Source organism: Babylonia areolata, chromosome 30, assembly GCF_041734735.1.
Source record: "Babylonia areolata isolate BAREFJ2019XMU chromosome 30, ASM4173473v1, whole genome shotgun sequence".
In the NCBI taxonomy this organism is placed as follows: Eukaryota; Metazoa; Mollusca; class Gastropoda; order Neogastropoda; family Buccinidae; genus Babylonia; species Babylonia areolata.
In genome coordinates this window covers 24120568-24133972 of record NC_134905.1, presented here as the reverse complement: position 1 = coordinate 24133972, position 13405 = coordinate 24120568, and the positions used below count along the sequence as shown (strand labels likewise).

At 41.9% G+C, this 13405-nt stretch overlaps 1 protein-coding gene across 3 annotated transcripts; it reads right to left on the bottom strand.

Annotated features, from left to right (window-relative positions):
* Positions 1–994: 994 nt before the first annotated feature.
* Positions 995–13177, bottom strand: LOC143275411 (uncharacterized). Of its 3 annotated transcripts, none has more exons than XM_076579490.1 (6): positions 13114–13137; positions 12173–12275; positions 10295–10449; positions 9263–9352; positions 7132–7348; positions 995–3104 (listed from the first exon to the last, which is right to left on the bottom strand). In XM_076579490.1, the coding sequence occupies exons 2-6, from the start codon at positions 12238–12240 to the stop codon at positions 2690–2692; spliced, it is 945 nt and encodes a 314-aa protein (XP_076435605.1). In that variant the 5' UTR covers positions 12241–12275; positions 13114–13137; the 3' UTR covers positions 995–2689. The 3 variants fall into 3 exon arrangements, with proteins under 3 accessions (XP_076435605.1, XP_076435603.1, XP_076435604.1); XM_076579488.1 differs by having other exon boundaries at positions 996–3104; positions 12173–12288; positions 13114–13177; XM_076579489.1 differs by having other exon boundaries at positions 996–3104; positions 12173–12288; positions 13080–13146.
* Positions 13178–13405: the final 228 nt, after the last annotated feature.

Sequence of the window (13405 nt, the reverse complement as noted above, 5' to 3'; positions counted from 1 at the left end):
TCAACTATACGCATACAAAAAAACAAACTATAAATAAAATAAAAGAAATGAATAAAGAAGACAACAATGATGATAAAATGACACAGTATCCCAACCATTTAGCTCCTTACGGCAAGTAAGATAGGCCGTGCTGAGAACATCAGCACTACCCGCCTAAATCATCATCCCCAGATTACAAAAAAAATTGTTAAAAAAAGGAAAAAAACAACAATACTTCAAAACCATACAAACGAAAAATACATTAAAAGCCACATGGGTAAATAACACTGCAGAATGGACAGCTAGTGCCAATCTCAGTGTTTACAATTTCACTACCCAACTGCCAGAGCAAAACAGCACAAACAGGACATCATAGATTGTAATTTTTTTTTAATGTCATGGCTTGCTAAAAAAAAGAGATTTTTTTTAATGTCAAGGCTTGCTCAAAAAAAAAAAAAAAGGGGGGCGGGGGGGGGGGGGGGGGGGGAATGGACTGTGTATGTGTGTGTTTGAGTGTAAGTGTGTGTATGGTGGGGTATGCAAAGAGAGGGAGCAAGGGTTAGTAAAGAGAGAAACTGATAATGCAGACTGATATGAATTCAAAGCCCAAACACAGCTGAGCTGTGTATTTGACTGTGCTTTCATATCTGTGAAACTGCATGTTTGGTGCATATCTGTTATGCATGTGTGGGTGTATGTGTGAATGTGTGTCTTTATGTTTTACATTTATTTGCTTATTTATCATCATTGTTCTTATTTATTTATTTATTATTATTATTATTTTATTATTATTATTATTACTACTACCTTTTATATTATAATTATTATTTATTTATTTATTTATTTATTTATGTAAGCTTATCTATTATTTATTCACCTTTTTTTTTTCCCCCTCAAGGCCTGACTAAGCGCGTTGGGTTACGCTGCTTGTCAGGCATCTGCTTGGCAGATGTGGTGTAGCGTATTTGGATTTGTCCGAATGCAGTAACACCTCCTTGAGTTACTGAAACTGAAACTGAACATATACAAGGGACAGAACTGTTTGAAAACATCTAAACAATGCAGGACTCGAAGAAATACCATGACATGTAAGTTTGATCTCATTTTATTCCATTGATATTGAATTTCATATTCCTTTAATTGAAAAAAAAGACCACCAAATAATAGAAGGATAAAAGATTAATACATACTTCACCAAAATACAGTTTTTTATATTCCATATTATAACAAAAGTAAATATATGATATGTATATGAAACGACTGTAACATGCTTTAGAGGGGGGGAAAAGCAAGCTCACATACACTTGCGCACGCGCGCGCGCGCACACACACACACACTTACCGGCATGCACACTGAAACCCATGCACACACAAATATGCACAATTCAAATACATATTCTTGACATGCATAACACTTGTGCATGCATATGTACATGCAGGAAAGCATGAATGCAAATGAGTACGTTCCATTTCATCTTCCAAGCAACTGGGTCAGATCCTCATATCTCAGACAGGCATGTTTAATAAAATAAAGTCAGCATTTCCATACTTTAAACACGGAGTGTTATGGTTCAATCTTGTAAAATTTCATTTTCAAAAGAATAAAGACATCAGTGCTGATATGTCTGCCACTGCAAAACGGTCATGCATCACACAACAAGAAAAAGTCACAACCATGATAATGTTATTTTCTTTTGCAATGGTCCCAATACAGACAGGAAAAAAATAAGGTAGATTTTTTTTTTTTCACAATAAAAAAAAAAGATCACTGATGGTAATTTGAAATATTTCCGGATAACACAACTATGCACTGACAAAGACATTTTCACTGATATGTTTAATATTTCCAGATTACATAAGACCCCCACCCACCCCCGACCACCCTTTTTTTTCTGTTTGTTTTAGTCTGATGTATTTGAACATTCAAATTCCATTTTCCTGTTTCCACATGGTTTGTGAAAGTTTTGATGTTCATCTAGGAGACTTTCTGAAGATTCACAAGAACAGCAAACTGGTGAAAACATCAAACTATTACTGTCATCAGCTGCGGGCTGTGTCCCAAGGGAAATAAATCAGAACAGGCACTGCTGAACACCACCAAAGTGACTCAGCAGCAGTGCAGGGTCTCCCCTCGTGTGTGGCCTCCTGGTGACCAAACAATAATAGTTCCCTGCGGACTGCTGACGCTGAAACTGTGACAGGTGATCCCAGGTGTGGCTGTGTATGGGGGGCAGGGGGGGGGGGAACTTTAGAATGAGCGGCTTGGCAGTAACACCACTAAAACAGTGCAAATGATGGGACGGCAAAAAAAAGAAAAAAGAAAAAAAAAGGGAACAGCAAAAAGGTGAAACATTTACATTCTTCTCACGCCTGCTGATGGCTTCAACACAGATCAAGGTTCTCTGAGGAGGCATGAAAATCTGTCACAGGCACTTGCAACGGTGATTTTCATCTTTCCCTTTTTTACAGGATATACACATCACATGTGTCAGCAGCTGGAAGCTATTAAAAAAACCCAAAACATTTGTGAATGAAGAAAAAGAACATTTCTAAACTCACCATGGACCGGATTCTATTCCATTTATGAACACAAATGCCGTAATTTGTTTAAAAAAAAAAAGACAAAGAAAAACAAACCCTACAACTGTTGTTCCTCCTAACCCCCTTAAAAAAAAAAAAAAAAAAAAAAAAAGGAAGAAAAATTCCCACATCAAATCAACCGACCCAGTATGGTCCCAAGGGAGACAAACAGGAACATGAGGATGACCTCCTCTTTGTGGCACAGCTCAATGACCCTCAGCTTCTGGCGACTGGCGTTCCGGCAAAATTCACGAAGGGGGATCACCAAGTGCAACACATCCGGGATCATCAGTCCCAAGTCCCGTACGTTCTGGAAGGAGTGACCTTCACCTTGCATCACATGGGTGATGAACTGGTCCATGCCGCTGACGATGATGTGCACCAGGCTGATGGAGATGATTGCTGAGATCTTCCAGGACGTGAAGTCGTTTTGTCGGTTGCACAGGTTGAGAATGATAGCGGTGACGAGCATCTCGGTGACGGTGAACATGAAGTGATGTGTGAAGTAGGTGTATAGTTCTTCATTGTAGTAGCTGAAGAAAGACCTGGGGGGCATGACAAAGAGAAAGGAATCTCTGATGTGTTTTAAGTCTTTCACTAAATAATACGACACATCACAGCAGATACAGAATGCTTAACTCTTTCACTGACGATAAGACACATCACAGCAGAAGCAGAATGCTTAACTCTTTCCATTCGAACAGCAAAAGAGACGACGTTAACAGCGTTTCACCCTAATTACCATCATCAAAATATTGCAAGCGGAAGGCTCTTATACTGAAGACATGAATATTGACAAAGAATACCACAATTCTGACGACGGAAGCTGAAGGTTGGGTCATTCAGACACCCACTGAACATCCGAGGGGTCTGTGTAGAGGAGAAGAGAGGACTGGCCGTACTGAGTGAGTTAACTCTTTCACTAGTGATATGACATCACAGCAGATGCAGAATGCTTAATGAAGTCTTTCACTACAGATGCAGAATGCTGAACTTTTTTCACTAATAATAAGAAATAAAAACAGCTTATTCAGAATTAACAACATTACCATCACCACCACCATGATTAGCTATTAGTGGCTTCAATTTGTCTCAGGAAACAAAAGGTTATCCATATGACAAACTCACCACCTGGAGTAGTAGTGGGGATACAGGCTGACAAATTGTGGGGATACAGGTTGACTAACCTACTCACCACTGGTAGTGGTGGGGATACAGATTGATAAACTCACCACCAGGAGTAGTAGTGGTGATACGGACTGACAAATAACCAGAAGTAGTAGTAGGGGATACACACTGACAAATCATGGGGATAGAGACTGACAAAGATGGGCGCAATAGCCGAGTGGTTAAAGCGTTGGACTGTCAATCTGAGGGTCCCGGGTTCGAACCACGGTGACGGCGCCTGGTGGGTAAAGGGTGGAGATTTTTACCATCTCCCAGGTCAACATATGTGCAGACCTGCTAGTGCCTGAACCCCCTTCGTGTGTACACGCAAGCAAAAGATCAAATACGCATGTTAAAGATCCTGTAATCTATGTCAGCGTTTGGTGGGTTATGGAAACAAGAACATACCCAGCATGCACACCCCCGAAAACAGAGTATGGTTGCCTACATGGCAGGGTAAAAACGGTCATACACGTAAAAGCCCACTCGTGTGCATACGAGTGAACACAGAAGAAGAAAAAGAAGAAGAGACACAAAACCCCACTCACCACCAAGAGTAGTAGTAGGGATACAGACTGACAAACCTACTCACCACCAAGAGTAGTAGTAGGGATACAGAATGACAAACCTACTCACCACCAGGAGTAGTACTGGGGATACGGGTTGACAAATCAAGGGGATACACATTAACAAACCGTGGGGATACAGACCGACAAAAACCCACTCACCACCAAGAGTAGTAGTGGGGATACAGGTTGACAAACCTACTCACCACCAGGAGTAGTAGTAGGGATACATACTGACAAACCTACTCACCACCAAGAGTAGTAGTAGGGATACAGAATGACAAACCTACTCACCACCAAGAGTAGTAGTGGGGATACAGGTTGACAAACCTACTCACCACCAAGAGTAGTAGTGGGGATACAGGTTGACAAACCTACTCACCACCAGGAGTAACAGTAGGGATACAGACAAACCTACTCGCCACCAGTAGCAGTAGTAGGGATACAGGTTGACAAACCTACTCACTACCAAGAGTAGTATTTGGGATACAGGTTGACAAACCTACTCACCACCAAGAGTAGTAGTGGGGATACAGGTTGACAAACCTACTCACCACCAGGAGTAACAGTAGGGATACAGACAAACCTACTCGCCACCAGTAGCAGTAGTAGGGATACAGGTTGACAAACCTACTCACTACCAAGAGTAGTATTTGGGATACAGGTTGACAAACCTACTCACCACCAAGAGTAGTAGTGGGGATACAGGTTGACAAACCTACTCACCACCAGGAGTAACAGTAGGGATACAGACAAACCTACTCGCCACCAGTAGCAGTAGTAGGGATACAGGTTGACAAACCTACTCACTACCAAGAGTAGTATTTGGGATACAGGTTGACAAACCTACTCACCACCAGGAGTAGTAGTAGGGACACAGAAGGACAAACCTACTCACCACCAGGAGTAACAGTAAGGATACAGGTTGACAAACCTACTCACCACCAATAGTAGTAGTAGGGATACAGACTGACAAACCTACTCACCACCAAGAGTAGTAGTAGGGATACAGATTGACAAACCTACTCACCACCAAGAGTAGTAGTAGGGATACAGAATGACAAACCTACTCACCACTAGGAGTAGTAGTAGGGATACATACTGACAAACACCCAGGAGTAATAGTTGGGATACAGATTGACAAACCTACTCACCACCAAGAGTAGTAGTTTGGATACAGATTGACAAACCTACTCACCACCAAGAGTAGTAGTTTGGATACAGATTGACAAACACCCATGAGTAGTAGTGGGGATGCAGGTTGACAAACCTACTCACCACCAGGAGTAGTACTGGGGATACGGGTTGACAAATCAAGGGGATACACATTAACAAACCGTGGGGATACAGACCGACAAAAACCCACTCACCACCAAGAGTAGTAGTAGGGATACAGAATGACAAACCTACTCACCACTAGGAGTAACAGTAAGGATACAGGTTGACAAACCTACTCACCACCAGGAGTAGTAGTCGGGATACAGGCTGACAAACCTACTCACCACCAGGAGTAACAGTAAGGATACAGGTTGACAAACCTACTCACCACCAGGAGTAGTAGTCGGGATACAGGCTGACAAACCTACTCACCACCAGGAGTAACAGTAAGGATACAGGTTGACAAACCTACTCACCACCAATAGTAGTAGTAGGGATACATACTGACAAACCTACTCACCACTAGGAGTAGTAGTAGGGATACATACTGACAAACCTACTCACCACCAGGAGTAGTATTAGGGATACATACTGACAAACACCCAGGAGTAATAGTTGGGAAACAGAATGACAAACCTACTCACCACCAAGAGTAGTAGTTTGGATACAGATTGACAAACCTACTCACCACCAAGAATAGTAGTTTGGATACAGATTGACAAACCTACTCACCACCAAGAGTAGTAGTAGGGATACAGATTGACAAACCTACTCACCACCAATAGTAGTAGTAGGGATACAGACTGACAAACCTACTCACCACCAAGAGTAATAGTTGGGATACAGGCTGACAAACCTACTCACCACCAAGAGTAGTAGTGGGGGTACAGGTTGACAAAACTACTCACCACCAAGAGTAGTAGTAGGGATACAGACTGACAAACCTACTCACCACCAGGAGTAGTAGTTGGGATAGAGATTGACAAACACCCAGGAGTGTAGTCGGGATACAGGCTGACAAACCTACTCACCACCAGGAGTAACAGTAAGGATACAGGCTGACAAACCTACTCACCACCAAGAGTAGTAGTTGGGATACAGATTGACAAACACCCAGGAGTGTAGTGGGGATACAGAATGACAAACCTACTCACCACCAGGAGTAGTACTGGGGATACGGGTTGACAAATCAAGGGGATACACATTAACAAACCGTGGGGATACAGACCGACAAAACCCCACTCACCACCAGGAGTAGTAGTCTGGATACAGGCTGACAAACCTACCCACCACCAGGAGTAATAGTTTGGATACAGATTGACAAACCTACTCACCACCAGGAGTAGTAGTCGGGATACAGGCTGACAAACCTACTCACCACCAGGAGTAACAGTAAGGATACAGGTTGACAAACCTACTCACCACCAATAGTAGTAGTAGGGATACAGATTGACAAACCTACTCACCACCAAGAGTAGTAGTAGGGATACAGATTGACAAACCTACTCACCACCAAGAGTAGTAGTTTGGATACAGATTGACAAACACCCATGAGTAGTAGTAGGGATACAGAATGACAAACCTACTCACCACCAGGAGTAGTACTGGGGATACGGGTTGACAAATCAAGGGGATACACATTAACAAACCGTGGGGATACAGACCGACAAAACCCACTCACCACCAAGAGTAGTAGTGGGGGTACAGGTTGACAAAGTACAGGAACAGCATGGAGCCCCGGAGAGGGACGCGGCGACTGAACAGCCCCACCAGGTGGCGCACGCTCTCGTAAAACAGCAGCATGAACACGGCCGTGAAGACCCAGATCTTCAACGTGGTGCTCGTGGCGTTGAAGTACACATGCTTGTACGTCACCACGCCTGGGTTCTCGTATCGCCCTGCCCGTGAAAATTGTGCAGCAGAAACTGACTATGTGAGAATGTAGTGAGTGGATAATGAGGAAGGTGGTAGAATAGTTCAAGACGCTCAGCTGCCAAAACAGAGAGTTTGTGAGGGTGTGGGTTCGAATCCCGCTCTCGCCCTTTCTCCCCAAGTTTGACTGGAAAAATCAAACTGAGCGTCCAGTCTTTCGGATGAGAGGATAAACCGAGGTCCCGTGTGCACCATGCACTTGGCGCACAGTAAAAGAACCCTTGGCAATAAAAGTGTTGTCCCCTGGCAAAATTATGTAAAAAGAAATCCACTCTGATAGGCTCACAAATATATAAGCATGCACTCAAGGCCTGACTAAGCGCGTTGGGTTACACTGCTGTCAGGCATCTGCCTAGCAGATGTGGTGTAGCGTATATGGATTTGTCCGAATGCAGTGATGCCTCCTTGAGAAACTGAAACTGAAAGTAAAAGGGATCATGGATCGTATAGCTGTCATCTGATCTCCATTCAATGGTATGAGATTGGGTCACTGTTTATATACCTGTCATCTGGGAAGATGTGCAACCAACAACCATCTACCTGAAGATCAAGTCATCAGCCCCATCCACATATAATATGCAGCTTCTGTTCATATGTGTGTGTGTGTGTGTGTGTGTGTGTGTGTGTGTGTTTGTGTATCTGTGTTTGTGTATGATTTTCGATTAATGTTCATATCTTGTTATGTACTGTCCCCCCCCCAATATTCCTTGTGACCCCGGTACACTTGGTAATAAAGACATATTCTATTCTATTCTATATAATTTTCATTCAATGTTATGAGAGTGGGTCACTTTTATCTACCTGTCATCTCATCTTCATTCAATGTTTTGAGAATGAATCATTTTTTATCTACCTGTCGTCTGATCTTCATTTGATCTCATGAGGGGATCACTGTTTATATATATATACCTGTCTCATGATCTCCATTCAATGTTAGGAGAGTGGATCACTATACCTTTCATCTGATCTCCATTCAATGTTATGAGAGTGGATCATTGTTTATATACCTGTCATATGATTCCATTCAATGCCATAAACTGATCATCGTTTATCTACCTGTCAACTGATCTCCATTTGATGTTATAAGTGGATCATTGTTAATAAACCTGTCACATGATCTCCAATCAATGTTATCAGATCATGAGTGGATCATTGTTTATCTACCTGTCACCTGATCTCCATTCAATGTCATGAGATCATGAGTGGATCATTGTTTATACCTGTTATCTGATCTCCATTCAATGTCATGAGATCATGAGTGGATCATTGTTTATACCTGTTATCTGATCTCCATTCAATGTCATGAATTGATCATTGTTTATACCTGTCACCTGATCTCCATTCAATGTCATGAGTGGATCATGGTTTATCTACCTGTCAACTGATCTCCATTTGATGTCATGAGTGGATCATGGTTTATCTACCTGTCAACTGATCTCCATTTGATGTCATGAGTGGATCATGGTTTATCTACCTGTCAACTGATCTCCATTTGATGTTATAAGTGGATCATGGTTTATCTACCTGTCACATGATCTCCATTCAATGTCATGAGATCATGAGTGGATCATTGTTTGTACCTGTTATCTGATCTCCATCCAATGTCATGAATTGACCATTGTTTATCTACCTGTCGCCTGATCTCCATTCAATGTCATGAGTGGATCATGGTTTATCTACCTGTCACCTGATCTCCATTCAATGTTATGAGTGGATCATGGTTTATCTACCTGTCAATTGATCTCCATTTGATGTTATGAGAGTATATCATTGTTTATATACCTGTCACGTGATCTCTATTCAATGCTATGAGAGTGGGGATCACTGTTTGTATACCTATCAGGTGTGTTTTGACTGAGCACACCTGAGCTCTGACTCACCTCTGAAGACGGTGTCGAAACAGGAACAGGTGCAACCAAAGCGGTCAACAGGCGGTTTGTCAGGCACCCAGATCATCATGTAGAACACCCCTGTGACATAATAGGAACAACATAATTTTCATTATCAGATTTGCTCACCTGTGTTCAGGTATGGTTACAAAACAATGCAGATGCTATGGATAAGCTTCTTCTTCTTCTTCTGCGTTCACTCGTATGCACACGAGTGGGCTTTTACGTGTATGACCGTTTTTACCCCGCCATGTAGGCAGCCATACTCCGTTTTCGGGGGTGTGCATGCTGGGTATGTTCTTGTTTCCATAACCCACCGAACACTGACATCGATTACAGGATCTTTAACGTGCGTATTTGATCTTCTGCTTGCATATACACACGAAGGGGGTTCAGGCACTAGCAGGTCTGCACATATGTTGACCTGGGAGATCGTAAAAATCTCTACCCTTTACCCACCAGGCGCCGTCACCGTGATTCGAACCCGGGACCCTCAGATTGACAGTCCAACGCTTTAACCACTCGGCTATTGCGCTCGTCGCTATGGATAAGCAATAAGCTTTACCAAAACAAGAAAAAAGTAAAAGAAGAAAAACATAATAAGACTGTTCATTCTTTTTCTTTGTTCATGATTGGGCTTTTATGGGTTTGACTGTTTTTACCCTGCCATGTAAGCAGCCATACTCTGTTTTCGGGGGGTGTGCATGCTGGTTTCCATAACCCATCGAACGCTGACATGGATTACAGGATCTCTAATGTGTGTATTTGATCTTCTGCTTGTGTATACACACAAAAGGGGCTGAGGCGCAAGCAGGTCTGCACATATGTTGACCTGGGAGATAAAAATCTTTCACCCTTTTCCCACCAGGGATCGTTACCGAGATTCAAACCCGGGACCCTCAGATTGAAGTCCAACACTTTAACCACTCGGCTATTGCGCCCATTAGACTGTTCATTAATTCTGCAAGCATGAAAGCATGAACAACGACAACTAACTGGACTTCCCTCATCCTTTTCACTCACCTATATGCAGGTACGGTAGCAAAACGACGCAGACAGCAGTGACAATGAAAGCCACCAGTTTCTGACCAAACTGGTGGTTCACCGCTGTGTAGTGAAGCTCTGTCATCTGTCGCTCAACGTACTCCTGCATTCCCATTGACTCCTCACCTCTCTCGCTGATTTGGACATGAAATCAATACACCAGCTGATCAATATGTCATCAAGTCATCAATACATCATCACGTGATCAATGGCATCATCACTGATCAATACATCAAGTCATCAATACATCACCAACTGATCAGTCCACCCATCAATCAGGTCTACATTCGTTTTTCTGGAGACAGAAGACAAGTATAGTTAATGATTTATGAATTTGTCGATTTGTTTATTACTGATCTGATCCATGATTTAATTAAAAAACAAAACAAAACCAATTAGTTTATCTCAGATCAGAATGAACCCATCAATACTCCAACTAACCAATGGACCAAGCAAAAGTGAGGAAAGGGCAACCAAGCATACAAAGAAATCAAATCAAAGAATACCAATATTATTCTTTTAAAGAAAAAACACAAAGAAATTTTGTTTTGAAATATAATGAAATTAAATTAAAAATAAAAATAAAATATATTTGTTTTCCAAAAACTTGCAAGCTTGAATGACTATCAGAGCAACCAGGCAACAGGACAAAAAAAACAACCACAACAAAACCTAACCAACTTCAAGTCAGTTAAAGGCTCAGGCAATGAGAAGATTTCAAAACTGTAACAAAACCCCCCCAAAAAAACCAAACAACAACAACAAAACAAACAAAAATGTTGGGAACAGTACAAGGGAGGCAAACTAGTTAGTTGTGGTCAGAGTTATCTAGGCTTGATCTGAGAACTGGATAATGAAAAATAAACTCATGGCTACACAACCAAGCGTGTTAATTTGTATTCATTGAATGTCTGAAGAGACGGGCACAATAGCTGAGTGGTTAAAGGTTTGGACTTTCAATCTGAGGGTCCCGGGTTCGAATCACGGTGACGGCGCCTGGTGGGTAAAGGGTGGAGATTTTTACGATCTCCCAGGTCAACATATGTGCAGACCTGCTAGTGCCTGAACCCCCTTCGTGTGTATATGCAAGCAGAAGATCAAATACGCACGTTAAAGATCCTGTAATCCATGTCAGCATTCGGTGGGTTATGGAAACAAGAACATACCCAGCATGCACCCCCCAAAAAAACGGAGAATGGCTGCCTACATAGCGGGGTAAAAACGGTCATACACGTAAAAGCCCACTCGTGTGCATACGAGTGAACGCAGAAGAAGAAGAAGAAGAATGTCTGAAGAGCAGCAGCAAGACATCACTGAAAAAAGAAGATAAATAAAAATGAAACAAAAGCAGTGGCAGCTTAACTTTAAAAAAAAAATACAACCCCCCCTCCCCACCCCCCTTTCCCCCACCTAAATCAATAAACAGACGTACAAACAAGCAAATGAATAAATGAAAAGTAAATATTACAGATATAAACCAGATAAGAGACAAGTAAAAACCATGTTTCTTACATAAAAGTGAAGCCATTAAAAAAACAACAACAAAAAAACACAAAAACCCCTGCAATTAACACTCCTTTTCAATCACATAATCATTGAGGATGCAGTTGACTCTGAAAGATTAAAAAAAAGTTTCAAATGAAAATCCACTAGTAATCAAATAAAACAAGAACAAGTGACAATGTAACAATTGACAATGTAACAATTCAATTTCACAGCGCACGCACACACACACACACACACACACACAAACACATACGGATACATAGAATGATACACACACACACACACACACATACACACAAACACACACAGATATATACACACACTGAACATACACAAAACTCCTCAAATTACTTTTCATTCTTGACCAGGTATTTGGCGTATCTTCGCAGCAGACGGAAACATCTCGAAAGAAGGGACATTGTGGCACCAGGTACAGGATCAGATGACAGTGCCCCTTCATCAACAAACTGAACATGAAATAAAAACATAACCTCTATCAGATATAGTGGACAGAGAGTGAGTGAGAGAGAGAGAGAGAGAGAGAGAGAGAGAGAGAGAGATGTTTGTAAATGAAGTGTAAAGTTACAATGTACATATTTAATATAAACCAAATACTTTATATTGGCCACACACACACACACACACACACCGTCTAAAAACACTTATAGTGAATAGACGTTAAACTGAATATAAACACACACACACAAAGATGTTTGTAAATGAAGTGTAAAGTTACAATGTACCCATTTAATATAAACCAAATACTTTATACTGGCCACACACACACATATACATATGTGTGTGTGTGTGTGTGTGTGTGTGTGTGTGTGTGTGTGACGGGACATCGATTTATCGTCTCATCCTAATGACTAGACGTTCAGTTTGATTTGCAGTCAAACTGGGGAGAATGACTGAGATCGGAAAGTGAGCCCTGATCCTCACAGACACTATATATATTTGGCATCACGAGCGTCTTGACCAATCTACCACCTTCCTCAAAACACCATGGCACTGAGGAACTCTGCGCGTGTATGTGCATCAAGACCTCAACACCGAACAACTTGACCTCAAGGGCGAACGCCACATGGGTCGTTACTCCGCGCACCATCACTTTTATAAAACGAGCATGCGTGTGTGCGTGCGCGCTGGTGCATGCACGCGCTTATCAGCTTTAAGTGACCGCGAATGTGCACGTGCGCAATGGACACATGAAGCTTTCATTAATGATCAAAGTAACTCGTCTGTGGGAAGGACTTACGCTGTGACTATGACTCTCTCGTTTGTTTACTCACTTCTGGTCGCGTGTGCATGTGTTCAAATTTTTCACCACTTCCTCGTTTCGTCAGTGATATCAGTAAAAAGATAAACTAAGTGTAGAAATGCAATAGATGGGAATTTTAACTATTTTCGGATAAGGCCACAGGTGGGACTGTCACCTATGAGACAGCCGCCTTTGTTTGTTTTCGCTGAATAAGAAAAAAAACCCGCAGCAACCCTCTATTGTTGTTCGTCCTTTTATTTCTAGTTTCTCAAGCGCATGTGCGTGTGCGTATGTATGTGTGTGTTGTGAAACAGCCTTCCTAA